The sequence below is a fragment of the Martes martes genome, assembly GCF_963455335.1.
Source record: "Martes martes genome assembly, chromosome: 1".
Lineage (NCBI taxonomy): Eukaryota > Metazoa > Chordata > Mammalia > Carnivora > Mustelidae > Martes > Martes martes.
This window is the reverse complement of record NC_137888.1, coordinates 79,427,000-79,443,669: the sequence shown is the minus strand read 5'-3', so window position 1 is coordinate 79,443,669 and position 16,670 is coordinate 79,427,000. Positions and strand designations below refer to the sequence as shown.

The window sequence follows — 16,670 nt, the reverse complement described above, 5'->3', positions numbered from 1 at the left end:
ATCTTACGCAGTGGTTCTTCACTGGGGGACAGGTGACAAGGAAGGAAGTACTGGACACATTCTCCTCTTGTTGAGAACTACTGATAGACTCTTCTTTTATTTCATGTGGGAAAAGCAAAGGCCCAAGAGAAGGGATCAAATGCCCAAGGTCACTTTGCCATTAATGGCAGATAAGTCTAGAAGACTCTTCTCCCAGGATGGCATCCTTTCCACCTCACACCCAGAATCTACATGGACGCTGCAGCATGGAGGCAGATTCCTTACCAATGAGAACTTCTTTCTCTGCTCATTCCTGAGTTATATTGGCTCCCAACCCTTAATGTCTCAGCTTCTCAACTCTCTTCTTGACCAGGATTCAGCCACAGTGAAATGGATTTATGTGTGAGATTACAAATAGGCCTTACCTGATGGAACAACTCCAGGTGATTGGAACTGGTTGAGAGACCCACACAACTCAACAACGATGCCATATACAATTAGTAATATCCTCACGTGTGAGGGAGGGGGAGGTATTGGTCTTTTCACTTGGGTGTATCCCTTATTCCCAGGAAATCTGACATTTCTAGACACAGGAGATCCAGGCATTAGAAAGGCTTTTTCTTTCTTTTTTCCCCAGAAAATTTCACTCAAGTCCTTCCATAAAGGATGGGAGACTGACGTTTTAAAGAGTGGGGGAACTTGGTATCTTTTCGTAATTTGTACTAGTTGTTCTTCAGCTGCTCTGACAGGATAGAAATTGAATGATTCAAAGACAGTTGTTTTCTTCAGAATTGGACGCTCCTATTGCTGTAACCACCAGTCTTACTTGTGTTTTCAGTTTCTTTAAGGAAATACATCCATAAGTAGAATTTGAATTATCCATAATAATGGTGGCAGTGATATAAGAAGAAAAAGATAAGGCTATCCACGGCTAGTTTAAAACTGTATTTTCAATATTTATAATAACTTGATGAAATATTTGTGGAAATGAGTTCATTAAAATCTCAAGTTAAGAAAGATGGGGAAGTGCAAGTATGTAGGCTCATAATCGCACCATTTGTAACAGCCCCAAACCGGAAGCTTCTCACATGCCTATCAACAATGGAATGCTTCCATCAGAAAGGATGAATACCCAACTTTTGTAGCAACATGGACAGGACTGGAAGAGATTATGCTGAATGAAATAAATCAAGCAGAGAGAGTCAATTATCATATGGTTTCACTTATTTGTGGAGCATAACAAATAACATGGAGGACAAGGGGAGATGGAGAGGAGAAGAGAGTTGAGGGAAACTGGAAGGGGAGGTGAACCATGAGAGACTATGGACTCTGAAAAACAACCGGAGGGTTTTGAAGGGGCGGGGGGTGGGCAGCTGGGGGAACCAGGTTGTGGGTATTAGGGAGGGTGCGAATTACATGGAGCACTGGGTGTGGTGTAAAAACAATGAATACTGTTATGCTGAAAAGAAATAAAAAATTAAAAAAAAACCCCACAATGGAATGGATGAACTGTCCTATAATCACACAATAGGATAGTATTGAGTAATGACAATGAGAAATCCATAGTCGAATGCAACAATACAGATGAATCTCAAAATGTAACACTGAGTGAAAGAAGCCAGATACAAAAGAACACATGCTCATCGATTAAAACAAATGTATGAAATTAGGAGTCAGGACAGTAGTTGTCCTTGGAGGAAGGAAGTGGTGGTTGGAAGTACTAAGTACTAAGTACTAAGGCACTAGTAATGTTTTGTTTTTTAAAGGTGCTGGTTGCAGGGCTGTGTTCAGCCGGAGAAAGTTCACTGAGCTGTAACTTACGTTTAATGAAACTTTTGTGGATACATTATATTTTCATAACTTTTAAAAAAGGTAAATGGGCATTTTTCAAGAAGCAAGAAAACTAACCCATATTTTGAAGAATATGGGTTATTCTTGAAGGAAGTAATGAGGGAAGTAATGAGGGAAGTAATTCCCTCATTTTCATTTTTTTAGGAAAAACAGGGAAAATGCCTCGTTTGTAAATTATTAGTCAAGTAATGAAATTAACCAAACTAGCCAAAAGGACAGGGAAAGAGGAGGAGATAAAAGCCTCAAGAGATGAGTTCCTGTCAGGGACTAGACAGTGTCCTCCCCGAACTCTATGCGAGTTAGTGTTTCAGAAGCAGTCTGTGTGAGGTGGGGAAGCCTCTCATTTATATTCAGAAATGCACTTTCCAAAGCTGGACAGCTGGCACAACAGTCTTGGTGAGTAATGGGCTCACAATTTCAATTTATTATCAAAATATTTCCATCAGATGACACACCTGAAAAGATAAGGAGATGCAGAGCTACACAGACGCAGTGTTGTCCTTTTATCATAGCCCTCAGGGACAGAGTTTATTTTGAAAATCTCGCTTTAGACAACTGTCCAATGACAATTTTTAACCCAGAGTTTGTGCTTAAAGCTTTTTATCAATATGATTGATAAGTTTAAAAAGTCTCAAATCTTCCTTTGTACATCACTTTACAGATCTTGGTCCGTAACTATTCATCTGTCTGAAACGTCAATATTCCATGATTACTTATAATAATAATTACTTAGTCATAAATGTAGTTAATTATTAAATATAAAAATTATTATTTATACATTACTACAAATCTCTTAAAAAGATCAAGTTTTGAGAGAGAGAGAGAACAAGAAATTGCTTAGAAAATTGCAGGGAGCCCCAAGAATCTCAGTATCGGTGAAAGCAGGTACAATGAAAACCAGTTTCAGACATTCATTTTAGCCCTAAGAGTAGCTTAAAATAAAATGATCTCAGAATGAATAACTGATGATTGGCAAAATTGGTTTAAAATTACTTTAAGTCCCAAGGCCCCAAGATGTGTAAGAATTCTTTGGAAGAGTTCTGTAGGAGCGAAATGTTGCAAATAAAAGTAAAGATAAGTAGTTAGGCAATGTGTTTTTAACCCTCATGCCGCAGCTGTGCTGCTGGAGCCAACTGTATGCTTCAATCTCTTTAATCTCCCTTTGATTAGAAATCCCAGTTTACATCGAGTGTTTAACACTGTTTTCAAACTGGCAGATCATATGAGGAACGGAAATGAATGGTAATATCTTCAGAGATCAAGCATTATTTACACAGTGAAAAGTGATTGATTTGATAGACACTGGACCCCCTCTCCTCTCTCCACACCTTTTCCAGAATAACCTAACTTCATTTCTAATATGATGCTCTGTCATCTCTGTGAATTAACCCCATGTAATTACAGTGACCTCTGTGGACAGAGTTCCCCATTTCTGTGGTGTTGGCAAGTCTAGCCAAGGGCCACACCGCTTTTTCTGAAGATCACCAAACTCGGCATTTCTTTTCTGGATTCATGTATGAATTCTTGCGGCAGTGAAAGGCCTCTGAAAACTCAGGGGAGTTCTGCAAAGTCCCAATAATCCTGTGAAACAAATAAAAATCATCGTCAGCATTTGATACTTAGGCCTATGCCATGTAGGAGCTCTACAGAATTTCTTCATGTAGGCCTATCAAAGGAATTTGGAATTTACAGCCTGAGAGGAAAAAAAAGTTCTACTCATTAATAGAATTTTTAAATGGACAGGCAACAACGTACAGGAGCACAGATTTTGAAGACTGTGTGGCTTGAAGCCTGGTTATGAGTTGTATTTATTTAGTGCCTCTGTGCTTCAGTTTCCTTTCCTGTAGGATGCATATAATAGTAACCTGCATCTTAAGGTTGTCATGGGGGAGTTAATTTACAAACACCCTATGCATGTTGTAAAATAAATGAATAGTTGATATCCAGAATTGCAGTTATTAGAAGAAGAGTTTGGTCAAAAATAAAATCACGATTTTTCATTATGTCTTGGAAGGGCTCACATGATAACTTAAATATAATGGACTTTAAATAGATATTTGTTGATCTGATCTAATAAGGAAGATCATTCTTTTCTTTTTTTTTTTTTCCCAAAAGAACTTCATAGGTACCAGAAACTGGATTCAGCCTGAGTTAACTGGAAAGGACTGGCAAAAAGTCAACATCTTCTTATCTCTGACCTCAATGGGCAAAAACAACACTGCCTGACCCACTGTCGGCACCAAGCGGCATTTGAGGGGAGAGATAGGTCAGTACAATGATGCAGAAGTCATGTTTTCCCATCAACCCCAAGCAGCTCCCTTCCTTCTCTTCCCGCCGGGACCATCCCACCACACCCACCTTGGGTTGGGAGGAAGGGCAGGGAAGCAAATAGACGAGGTGGGGGGAAGACCTTGGGCAAGGGACAGGAGAGTATGTTCTAATTACTGAGCTCTCCATACATGGCAGGTGTGCTAAGTATAAATCTTTGCAGTCTTATCTCCTCTGACCCATTCTCCACACAGCAGAATGATCTTTAAAGTTTAGGTCAGATTCCCTAATTCCCTTACTTAAAACCTTGTAGGGGCTTGAATGAAATTCAACTCCTCTCCATGGTCTCCAATGTTCTGATGGCTCTAGCCTACCTTCCCGGCCTCCTCATAGTACGTTTCTTTTCCTGTTTCTCATCAGGCTCAAACGACACAGACCTAGTTTCCAGTCATCAAACCAGCCATTTCTTTCCCTCTTCAGGGCCTTCTGCTCCTATGGACCAATACTCTGGAAAGTTGCTGCCCAATGACTCCATGATCTACTCCTTCTCAGCTTTCATGCCTCTACTTAAATACCTCTCCGCAAAGGCTTTCTTCAAAGAATGTCCTAATTAGTTCCTCTCACCAGTAGTAGCCCTATCAGTTCACAGTGATTCGTTCTCCTTCTTGACTTTGTGACATCAGCTTACTCCGTAATCGGAGAGCAAAATCCTGTGCATCTCTGGCTCCCTGCTGCCCTCCCCACAAAGCCTCACACGGCGCTGTGTATATTGTAGGACTCAGCACATACTTCCTGAAGAAACGAGCCTGTCAGTTGGTCATGGTGATTACATATATAGGAGGAACAGGACATTACAAAGAAAAACACTGCTTAGCATTTTTGTGTTTATTTGCTACTATGGGCCAACCATGAGAAAAAGTAAGCATTTCTTTTCTTTATCCCCATTCCAGGAAAGACAGATCTGTATCTAATTTCTAAAAGTCAGACTTCTTAATGTGTCAACCATTACCACATCAACTATCTCTCCATCCCCAACATCACAACGTCCCTATCCTTCAGGGAGAATGTAAACTTTGTTGTTGCATGGGTTTTTGTTGTTGTTGTTGTTGTTGTTGTTGTTTTTAGTACTCCTAGAGGAGTCCTAAAGATTAACAGGAATCCTCCTGGTATGGGAGTGTTGAGGTAGAGTGGGGGTCAGATCTCTTAATCCCCTTGAGATGGAGAAGACAGACCTCCCCAAAGGTGAGGAGGGGCCCAGAATGGTGGGCTGTATGAATGACAAAGACATGCCTCCCACTGTGAGCAGGGCCCTGAGAAGACCTCTGAGAGGATGGCGTGTAATGTGGGGCAGACTGAACTTCAAGAGCAGTGGTTCCTGAGGCCCTTGCCCATGACCACCAGAAGGAAATGAAGCTCTTGAACTGCAGAAATATCAGCAGGGACCATCGCAGGCTGGAGATAACTGGAGGCTAATTCCCTAGTTTCTGGGTCTTCAGATTCCCGTACAACCCTAAAAAGGAACACACTGAAAACTACTGAAATTTCTTACCTCCAAGCTTAGGGTGGGAGCTTGGTTGAATTAATTTGCTATAATAATAATAATGATGATGATGATGTGTCAATTCTTATATCTGAAAGTCCAAGAACAAATTCACTTGATGCTTGGTCAAAAGTGGTCATATATGTAGGAACAAAAAGGCTTTTTTATTTTTAGTAATCTCTAAACCCTACATGGGGCTTGAACTCACAACCCCAAGATCAAGAGTCCCCCGTACTACCAACTGAGCCAGCCAGGCACCCCAAGGAATAAAAAGATTTTAGATATCAGGAATTTGTATTGGTCTTTAGTCTTTAAAGGTTCTGGGCTCATGGACTCCGAGACAGAGAGAAACTTTGTTTCTTTTAATTCAATCCCCTTCCCACTTCAGGAAGCCCTATATGCTGGCTGAGTGACAGCCATCACGGCGGCCTGACTTGTTCCTCAAATGGAGCAATAAGCTCCCTGATGGACAGGGAAAGCATCTGGGATCTACATACTGGCAGAAATGCTCTTTTCTGTTTTCATTTTATTAAACTTTTTTTTTTTTTAAAGGATTGTATGTTAGATATAATCACATGGGGTCAAGTACTTCAGTAAAATGTCCAAACCCATGATTTAATTCTACATTTGTTAAAAAAACATGAGGGGAATGGAAAAAACAAAACAACCCACACACCTCTAAGAAGGGAAGTCTTCACAAAGCACCCATGGCAGTTAGCCGTGTAGCAACATTCAACCTAATGCACACTGACCTCTCCATTTCCATTCTAGCTCTTCTCTTTCCATCCAAAGGCTTCACTTAAGATCGTTTGGTGCTGAATAATTAGGTCAACCATGTACCAGGACTTCACTGACCTTCCTAGGATTCTGATTAATGTCTTATTGTTTACATTAATTCTTTGCATGGATGACATAAATAATCTATTTCAGAAAGTGGATACATTATTAATCAAATGAATCCCTTCTCTTAAGAGTGAAGTCAAATTTCATTAATATTACATAAAAGACTTCCATGAATTTCATGCTATATGAAAACTATGCAGTGTTTGTGTTCATGATAACAAAAGATAAATGGCTTTTATTGGTTATTTCTTAAAGTGATTTACTTGAAATTTTGACTTTCTTATATAAAATGTTTTATTGTACTGTTGTTGTTTATTCCCTTGGCAAATAATCACTTGTTTTAAAAACATCTAAGGGATATGGAGCTGAACTTCAGCTGACCAAGAAGACTACTCCTGATTGTACTTAACTGGATTTTTAAATTACTGAAGGAGCTTTTTGCAATTATTTGGTCTTCTGACAACCCTTTGTTACTTCTTTTAAATGAATGGCTTGGTTACAAGGTTAACTAGCTGCATTCATAAATAAACTATCCAATCTTTATCCCTAACTGTCGTTCATGATTTTGTTAAAGGAAGGTCCCATTGATCAGCACATGCTCCACTATAAATTCACAAAGAAACAAATGCCTGAATAGATTCCCAGATGTGATCTGAAGATTAACAAGTGCTCCAAGGTTCACCAAAATTGAAACTGACATTTACAAAATATCAGAGACAATGTTAATATTTAAGGCAAATAGAGGAAACATGAGTGTTTCAAAGAGTAGATTTAGCATACACATACTAACTCATGGAATAATGGGGAACAAAATCACCATATGACCAGAAAATGTCTACATAAAACGCCAGAAAGAATATCTTACAAGTACTAGAACTTAAGCTGTGGAAAAAATATCTCGCTTTATCAGTGGTGTTAGTTCTATAAAGTCCCCTTTTATTCTGACTGGAAGATAATATTGAGCAACTTAAGCATCTCAATGAGCACTACTTTACTATTTAGTATACATTGGTATCACTTTGTCCCTTTGGACATGCTTTAAAAAATGTATCAGACCCTTATATAATGTTGAGAAGTATTACATCTGGATAACTTTAGAGACACATCTGTAGATTAGATGGTCAATGTGAGCATGACAACCATTCCAAGTGGGGATGGCGAACAGAAACTGAATTTCCAAAAAGAAGTCATTTAAATTGTGAGTTCAATTTCTAGCACATCAAGGAGAAACATTTTTATTTTAAACACTAAAGTTTTAGAAGTTTATCTGAAGTACGTAAGACTTTAGTTAGGAGGAATAAAACAATTACAGCTCAGACCTAACAAGTGGTTTTAGAGATTCAGCTTTATATCAAGTATAATTTGCCCTCTGTTTTCATACTGTGGTATTCAGGCATAAGGTTACAAAATCTCCCTTTAGTTCAGAAATGTTTCTACACAAACCACTATGCACAATTTCTCAATAGCAATTCAGCGTCTATTAGGTTTTAAGGCTCTTTAAAAAATATGTTTTACTTTGTACAGCCAGGAAGCAGCCTGTTTCCAAAACTAAATGTAACCTCAACCTTTTGCCAAGGAAATCCCTTTACCTCCAGAGAAAATAATAATTTCCTTGACAAAAGGTTGGCATTCCATTTACCCTTTTTAAAAAACAACACATACTTTTCTTACAATAAACAAAAAATAGTCAGAGGCATCTTTTGCACAAGAACAAAGAACATTACAAATAAAGCTGCGAATAATTTTACATATTTTATAATAAAATAATATGTATTTTTACAGAGAGCAAATTTTACATATTTATAATACAGTTGTTTTCAGTTTAAAACTGAGGGTAGAAAACAGTTACATATTTACCTATTTATCATTTAATCAGTGATCAGTTACTGACATTCTGAACTATCCAGATGTAAAAAATGGGCACAAAAAGCCCCTGACTCTCAGGTAATAAAAACTGTTGCAAACTCCATATATTTACTCCTGGGGATTCTTATTCTGTTCAGACCTTTTTTTTTCTAAGATTTTATTTATTTATTTGACAGACAGAGATCAGAAGTAGACAGAGAGGCAGGCAGAGAGAGAGGAGGAAGCCAGCTCCCCACTGAGCAGAGAGCCTGATGCGGGACTTGATCCCAGGACCCTGAGATCATGACCTGAGCTGAAGGGCTGAGGCTTTAAGCCACTGAGCTACCCATGCGCCCCTGTTCAGACCTTTCTTATCTAAAAACAATCCTAGCTCTAATTTCCAAACATATATATGTAATAAATATTTTTTCTATATTAACACTAATCCTCTTAACTCGTAGGATAATTTAATCCTAATGTAAAATATCTAGAAACTGAGACACAGAGGTAAAGCAACAGCTTATAAATGGCAGAGCCCTGGGTGGAACTCAAGTGTTACTTCAAAGCTTGCGTTCATTTTTCATCCACCATTCAATTATGAGGATCTGCCTCCTGAGCTAATCAGAATGAAGGAATGGGATGGCAAAAGGCAGGCTATGTAGTAACAGAAAAGAGAACGAGGGAAGAAACAAACAGGAAAACCCTAATAAAAAGCCAAAATGAAAAGTCAAAAAAGCATCACCATATCCCCACTGGTGGCTCTTTAGTGCAGAAATAAATAGCTCTCCATAGTCTAGCTTTTGAGGATTTCTCTAAGCTAATAAATACTAAAATACCAACTAATAGTCATAGCAATAGTCTGTGTCATTTAAGAAAAAAAGGCTAGGTTTTGTTCAGGATACAGTGTTAATAAGGTAATAAGGCAGAAAATGTATTTTAAACAGAGAAATTTTAATCCAGTGGTTAAGATAAAAATGTTAATACTCAAGGGACAAATTTATCAAAAACTTTCAATTTGCAAGCCCCATTCTCTCAGGATATGCCAGGTGCATCAGGTATTATAATAATATTACTTAAATTCATTAGGTTTTTGTGCATATATGTGCTTTAGTTCATGAGGCTATAAAGGGAAGAGCTCTGACCAATTAGACTGTTATCATGGTTTATGTGAGCTTATAATAATTGCCCTCTACTGCTTCAGAACTAGATTCCTCTATTTTCTCATCTGAAGACTTTAGTAAGGAAAAAGACAACTTCTAAAAATGAAAACAAAAAGTTACTTGGATAAACTGCAACGGGAATTGATCCAGTGACTTTTGCTGCTCATTATCTAGAAAGAAGTTAATTTGACTTTTCTAGCAAGACTGAATTTACCTTGGATCACATACTTAATGGGCGTACAATAAACAGTTGTTGAGTGAATAAAATTTGAAAGAACAGTTAAGGCAAATACTAAATGATGGTGATTACGATGGTGATACTAGAACAAGCTGAGTAAACTCTTTAATTTGTAAATGTGCTCTTTTATTGTTTCTTAATTGAATGTGGTTTTTCCCCAGGAGTGAATGATCCCTGCAGTATGTGTCCATTCATTTTAGGAAGGGCTTTTAAAACTCAGCCCATTAATTCTCTTTTATTCTCAAACTGTTTTCCAAACCACTCTACGAAATTTTAAGTTTGTTTTTTTAGAGTTCCTGCCTGAGAAATGTTGTTGATCAGTAAATCAGTGATGAAATGTTAATATTATGTGGGAAGGGGGAGCATTAATAATTCAGTCCTAAATTGGATACATGGGGATCCAGGATTTAACACTGGAACAGTGGTTAGAGTGATTGTCTTTCAATACAATGCTCTCTTAGATTTTCTCATCTCCAAAGGACTTTAGATCTCTTGTAACTCAATCGTTCACTCTACAGAGCATTTCACTCTACAGAGCATTTCTCTCTAGCATCCTTGATGGGCTGTCCTCTGACCTCTGCTTCAAGGTACTCTCTTCTGGAGTTCTGGGGACAACTATGTTATGTTGGACAACGTCTAATTAAACCACATTTCTCTTGGGACGCCTGGTGGCTCAGTGGGTTAAAGCCTCTGCCTTCGGCCCGGGTCATGATCCCATGGTCCTGGGATACAGCCCCGCATTGGGCTCTCTGCTTAGCGGGGAGCCTGCTTCCCCCTCTCTCTCTGCCCACCTCTCTGCCTACTTGTGATCTCTGTCTGTCAAATAAATAAATAAATAATCTTAAAAAGAAAAACAAAACACGTTTCTCTTTATATGTTGAATGGAAATCTTTCTTTGGAATGGCTACTCATTGGTGCTAGGCCTAAACTTTTCATAGGCTCTTAAAAATGTCTTTGTGCTAGCTTTAAATAGGGCCACTATTCTCAGGCAACGTCTTTATTGGAATCCATCAAGCACGAAGCATAGGTCACGTACATTCTGAGGCTAAGAGCAGCCAAGGCTCTGCTTATGTAAACATGACATTTATCCTGCTGTGTTCTGTTGATCCTATCTGTGACCCTCAAAAGGAAAAAAAGAAAACAAAACCCTGAATTTCTAAATTTTATAGTCAGAGTTACAAAAAGTCAATTTCAGAATGTGGAAGTAATGGAGTCAATGTCGGAGCAGCTGGACTGCTGCTCAAACCCACGCACCTGAAATTCCCTGGACTGTGAACATCTGTTTTAATGGAGTTGACAGCATATTCTGGCCTGTAGGTGCCACACCACACCTAGGGATAGGAACAGAAAAAGGAAAGTAGTGTGCTTGGGTTCCATCGACGAGTATTTGTGTGCAAAAATTAAATTGGAATTCTGCATTTCTCAACCATTTTCTCTTCAAATAATGTTCAGTGATAGGCAACCAGGAACATAATTACCATTACTACGAGCTGATAGTGTTTTATAAACAGTGAAAGTCAGTCACGTCAAATGCTCTGCCACAACTGATTAAAACAAGAAAACTCAGCATGCAATATCTAACTAACTATGAAATTGTAACTCAAAATGATTTCGTATCTATCAATCAAGAAAGATACAATACCTGGGCAAAGTTCAAGAAGAATAGTTGTTTGTGGTTTAGGTCAAGTCCAGGAAGTAATTTTTCTTCACCATTCTTTTTAACATAATTCTGATAGGCCTAGGCAGTTAATGAAATGGAAACATGATGTTTATAATTTTCTAAATTCATGTATAAATCTGTGCAAAAGACCATCCAACCCACTATAATAATCTATTTACATATGGCAACCTACAACTGGTTCATGGATTAGAAAGAAAACCAGAATTTATTTACAAATGCTCTGAAAATGTCAATGATCAGTCAGTGTCAGTTGAATGAATGGATGACTTATATAAATGATAAAAAACTTATCTAAACATCATTCTGTAGATAGATGGATAAGTCTTGCCAGGTGGAAGAATGAATTGCCAAGGGAGTCATTCTGTAATTGCCATATTTAGCTCAGTTACTACTCTTAGAAAAAAAAGATTTACTCCCGACTTTGAATGATTCATGCCAAAAATCAAGGGATTCCTTAAGATCTCTTAAAAATTAGTATCCTATGATTCTAAGCATGAAGATGAGTAATTGTGGTGGCACCCCTGAAGATAGGATAAAATGGACTAAACCTCAGTCACATTAGGAAGAAGGAATTTAGGTCACTTGGACGTCAGAAAGTGTCCTTAATTCTTAAGGCTCTATGAATATTATTGGAAAATGCAGTTTTCTTCTACTAAACATATTTAAGGAATTTACAATAAACTTTCTGAGATGTGTTACTTCCAATTTAATACAAAGGAAAGTGATCAATTTGATAAGCAGAAGATATACTTCATGTCCTCCGCCTTGCCATTAACACAGATTTATTGAGTCTCTATTATGTAAAGATACTAGGAACATGGGCAAGACTTGAGCCTGCTCCCTCCTGGGGAGCTCACAATCTAGCAAAGGGGACAGGGTATTAGATGCTATGATTTCATGTATAAAAAATTATAATTTGCAGGGCACCTGGGTTGCTTAGACGTTAAGCATCTGCCTTTGGCTCAGGTCATGATCCCAGGGTCCTGGGATGGAGCCCCCCATAAGACTCCCTGCTCAGTGGAGAGCCTGCTTCACCCTCTCCCACTCCCCCTGCTTGTGTTCCCTCTCTTGCTGTGTCTCTCTCTGTCAAATAAATAAATAAAATCTTAAAAAAATAAAATAAAATAAAAATTATAATTTGCTTCTATAGTAAGTCTGTACTTGTTTTAGGTGAAGATCATCATGGAAGTATCATCAAACTAGATTTTGGTTGCATTTACAGCAATGATTTTTAATCTGTCTGAATATTAGAAATAACTGCGGGAGAATGAACAGTGCCCATGCCTTCCACTTCCAGGCAAGATGGAGTGAGAGGGACTGGATTCACCTTTCTGCTGCAACAACAAATGATGGACAAAATATATGCGCATGACACTGGACATCAGGCATAAAAAAGAGTGATTGCTCTGAGATGGTAAACAAATAAGGTAAGCCCTATAAATGTCCCAGCTTATTGCCTTAAGCATTTCCAGGCTACAACACAGAGAAGGGAAACTCAACTGGAGCCCAAGGGACTGCCTGAGTTGAGAAGGAGCTGAGAGTTCAAGGACACCAAGGACAGGGTCCTAAAGAGAAAGCTGTACAGGAGAGGATCTCTACAGATCAGATGGGCCCCTCAAGATTCACAAAGTAGGTCTTGCCTCAGCAGTGGAGAATAATTATCCCTAGACTGAGCACTACCCTAGCCCCTCTAACAAGCTGTAAAAGCAAGGTCCGGAAGGATCAAACCATTTCTGAGGAATTTAATTGTGTCCAAGTATAAAGCTCAAGAATATTTGTAGGGAAACAAAAGTACCTAGCACCCATCGAGGTAAAATGCACATTGCCTGGCATTTAGTCAAAGTATTACCAACCATTCAAAGGAGCATCAGTCTACCACCCCCCCAGGATTCTGCTGGGACTCACTCTTGTCAACTTTGCAGGCAGCTGAATATCCCAAAACTCACACTTTGATCATCCATGGTCACTGCCAAGTTACGGGCTCTACCTGTCATCTCTCCCACAATGCTCTGAAGCTTACCCTTTCCTGGCCCAACCACTGCCTCCTCCCCTCTAATCCATACATTTCTATGGTGGACAAGTAATCTTATATCCTCATCCACTGCACAGAATACTCCATCCATCCTTGTCTTAGAGAAGCCTGGTTTTTCCTGGGGCACTTTGTCCCCTGTACCTTCTCAAGCAGATGGTGTTCATTATTCCAAATGTCAACTACCTCAGCATTGGAAGAAACACTCAAAACTACCCTCACTCCTTCTTGTTGCTTCCAACACCATTATTCCTCTACTCATTTGTGAAAATCCCTACTTTTTTTGTGCACATGGCATCAACTAGACCATCTTTTAATCCCTGCTCCAATTATCAAATAATGACATATTTTATGGAGGGTTCATAGCTGTGTCTCCAACACTGAGAATAGTGCCAAACACACAGTAAAGTCCTCAACAAGTATTTGTTGAATGCAAGAATGTATGGAAGGCTAAATGAGCTTCTAAGGGATGTTCCATCAATACACTCCTCTGGGTGTAACAGTTTGGATGACCACAAGGCCGTGCGTTGGAGCTCTATCACTTTAGTCTCTCACCAGGTCGTTGTAACTGAACTGTGGTTATGGTTTCCAAAGATTGTGTCACCTGCTGTGAAACTGAGTGTCCTATTTAATACACTGGTCAACAACTGAAAAAATCCTTTCGAGGAGGCCCCTTTTATTAAAAAAAAATTATTTTACAGCTCATTTCTTAGGAAAATGTTGCTTCCTCTGTGGAACTTGCATTGCCTCCTCATTTCTGCTGATATAACATTCCAGGTTTCCTCTTCTCAGCTTCTCAGAAGCCTAAACTGTTCAGCTCAATCATAATCATACTGCTCTTTCTGGCCAGCACACTTACAATCCCCTTTTCCCACATGTATTTTCTACTTTCTATTCATTGTTTACTACCTACATTATATGTGCCTTTTGCAAAAGGCTTTAAATGAATGAGTAAATAGGATATTATCACTCCAACCACCAAAATGGGAGAAAGCGTTATTACTCACTCTGTATGCTTGGCCAATACCTCCATTATCAGCAATATTTTCTCCCAGCGTATTAATTCCATTGAGCTGTTAAAAAACAAAAGATGCTTAAAGAACCTTACCTGTATTAGGATTGTTAAGAAGGCATCAATGATGCACTTAAGATTGGATATGTCCATTTTTTCAAAACATAAAAACAGAAATCCCATATGATCCAATAATTTCACTACTAGGTATTTACCCAGGGGAAATGTAACTACTGACTTGAGAAGATATATTTATTTACTGCAGCTTTACATTAGCCAAGTTATGGAAGCAACCTAAGTGTCTATGGATAGACAAATGGATAAGGAGGAAGTGAAACACGTGCACACATACACACAATGGAATGTTACTCAGCCATAAAAAGGATGAGATCATGCCGTTTGAGATAATGTGGATGGACCTAGAGGGTATTATGCTAAGTGAAATAAGTTAGACTGAGAAAGACAGATCCCATATAGCTCCACTCATAAATGGAATCTTAAAAAAAATGAATAAGCAAACAAAAAGCAGAATCAGAACTATACATAGAATATGTATAGAACTATACAGAGAATAAACTGAGGCTGCTGGAGGGGAAGGGCCGGGGTTGGGGGCGGGGAATGGGTGAAGAGCAGAGGGAGATACAGGCTTCCGGTTATGGAATGTTTAGGTCACCAGAATAAGAGCAGAGCATAAGGAATGCAGTCAACGATACAGTAATAGTGATGTATTGGGACAGATGGGAGCTACTTTTGTGAACATAACACAATGTATAAACTTGTCAAATCATTAAATTGTACACCTGAAACTAATGTAACATTATATGTCATCTATACTCCAGAAAAGAAAGCAAAAGCGATAACAAAGACTGAATATATCTGAAACTTTTCAAGAGAATTCTAACGTACGTGCTGTCCACCTGCTAGGTCCCAGGAGAAGTTTCCATACTGGTACACCATGCACTGGGATTGGGCTTTAAAATTATTTGCTGACTGTTGTGTCCACCAATCAACGAGGTCTCCATCCTTGTTAAAATTCCTGCCTGTAACAAAATGATTTAAGTAAAAGGGGAACTCATTACATCAAGAATTATGGTTAAGATATCTTTAATTCAAAAGGCATGGACTTAAGATTGGATACGTCCATTCTTTAAAAAGTTAAAAACAGAAATCCCATATGATCCCACTGTGTGAGAGAACACTCAAGCGGACAGGTAACAAAAGGAACTGTTCCCCTTTCTCATCCTGTGTTGATGAAACATGGACTGTGAGGGCCTGCGTTGCTTGTGGGCCCTAGTATTGATCCAGGGTTTGTACCCACGTGGTTCCTGATACCTCAGCCGAGGCCACCAGTTAAGCCACCCCTGAAATCGTGCCTTGTTTCTCTTGGATGGTTTTCATATGGACCAAGTCTGTTTAATTTGATATTTTGAGATTGAAAAATACTATTTTTATTCTGCATTCATTTCATGTCTCAAACCCCTCATGAGACACTGTGGACTCAGAGTTTCCATCTACTTCAAGCACAAAGAAAGAGTCACTTTTCCTCCTGGAGCATTCCTGCTAACCCTCCTCGATCTTTCCTTTTCTTGAACTACAGTGCCATTATCTGCCACGTTTTAACACTTCATTTTATCATCCTTTTAAATAGTTACTTACGATATAGTGAACGAGAAGAAGGCTACAAAGGCAAACTACTTGGCCTCACATCCTGATTCCACTAATTCCTAGGTTTGTAACTTTGAGCAAGTCTTTCATGTGCCTCTACTTTTTTCCATTTAAAAAAAAAATGGAAGTGGTATTAGTCCCTATCCACGAAAATTATTATATGCTTGAATTAACAGACACATAGTAAGTCCTTTCCAAAATTGTACCGTTCCTGTCACCTTTTCTTTTTATGGCTCTAAAGTTAAGTCTAGTTAAGGCTTAATTATTTTCTTTCTATTATTTTCTTCCTATCGTCTCTCCACTCGCAAACCAATTTTTGCCATAGCTTCAACTATCACTTCTCTATTTATCTCATGTTTTTTTACTTCTATGCCTCTCAAATTTCAATGAAATTCTAAATCTATTTTTGCCATTTGAGGCAGCATATAAACATTTACGCGCCCATGATTTGCAAAGTCCTGAACTAGGTAAAGGATGCAAAAAAAAAAAAAAAAGGTTCTTCCCATCCATGAGCAGTTTAAGTCTTACAGGCACCTTACTTTTTGATTTTACATCTGGT

At 38.6% G+C, this 16,670-nt stretch overlaps 1 protein-coding gene across 7 annotated transcripts in view; it reads right to left on the bottom strand.

The window, feature by feature from the left end:
* Window positions 1-2,967: 2,967 nt before the first annotated feature.
* Window positions 2,968-16,670, bottom strand: part of MME (membrane metalloendopeptidase) — a 95,757-nt gene continuing 82,054 nt past the window's right edge. For all 7 annotated transcript variants that reach the window (XM_080806735.1, XM_080806737.1, XM_080806739.1 and 4 more), the window contains exons 19-23: window positions 15,353-15,486; window positions 14,442-14,507; window positions 11,367-11,462; window positions 10,979-11,055; window positions 2,968-3,411 (exon numbers count right to left, since the gene is read on the bottom strand). In XM_080806735.1, the coding sequence (XP_080662861.1) occupies window positions 3,312-3,411; window positions 10,979-11,055; window positions 11,367-11,462; window positions 14,442-14,507; window positions 15,353-15,486 (473 nt within the window). In that variant the 3' untranslated portion in view covers window positions 2,968-3,311. The remainder of the gene's footprint in view (window positions 3,412-10,978; window positions 11,056-11,366; window positions 11,463-14,441; window positions 14,508-15,352; window positions 15,487-16,670) is intronic.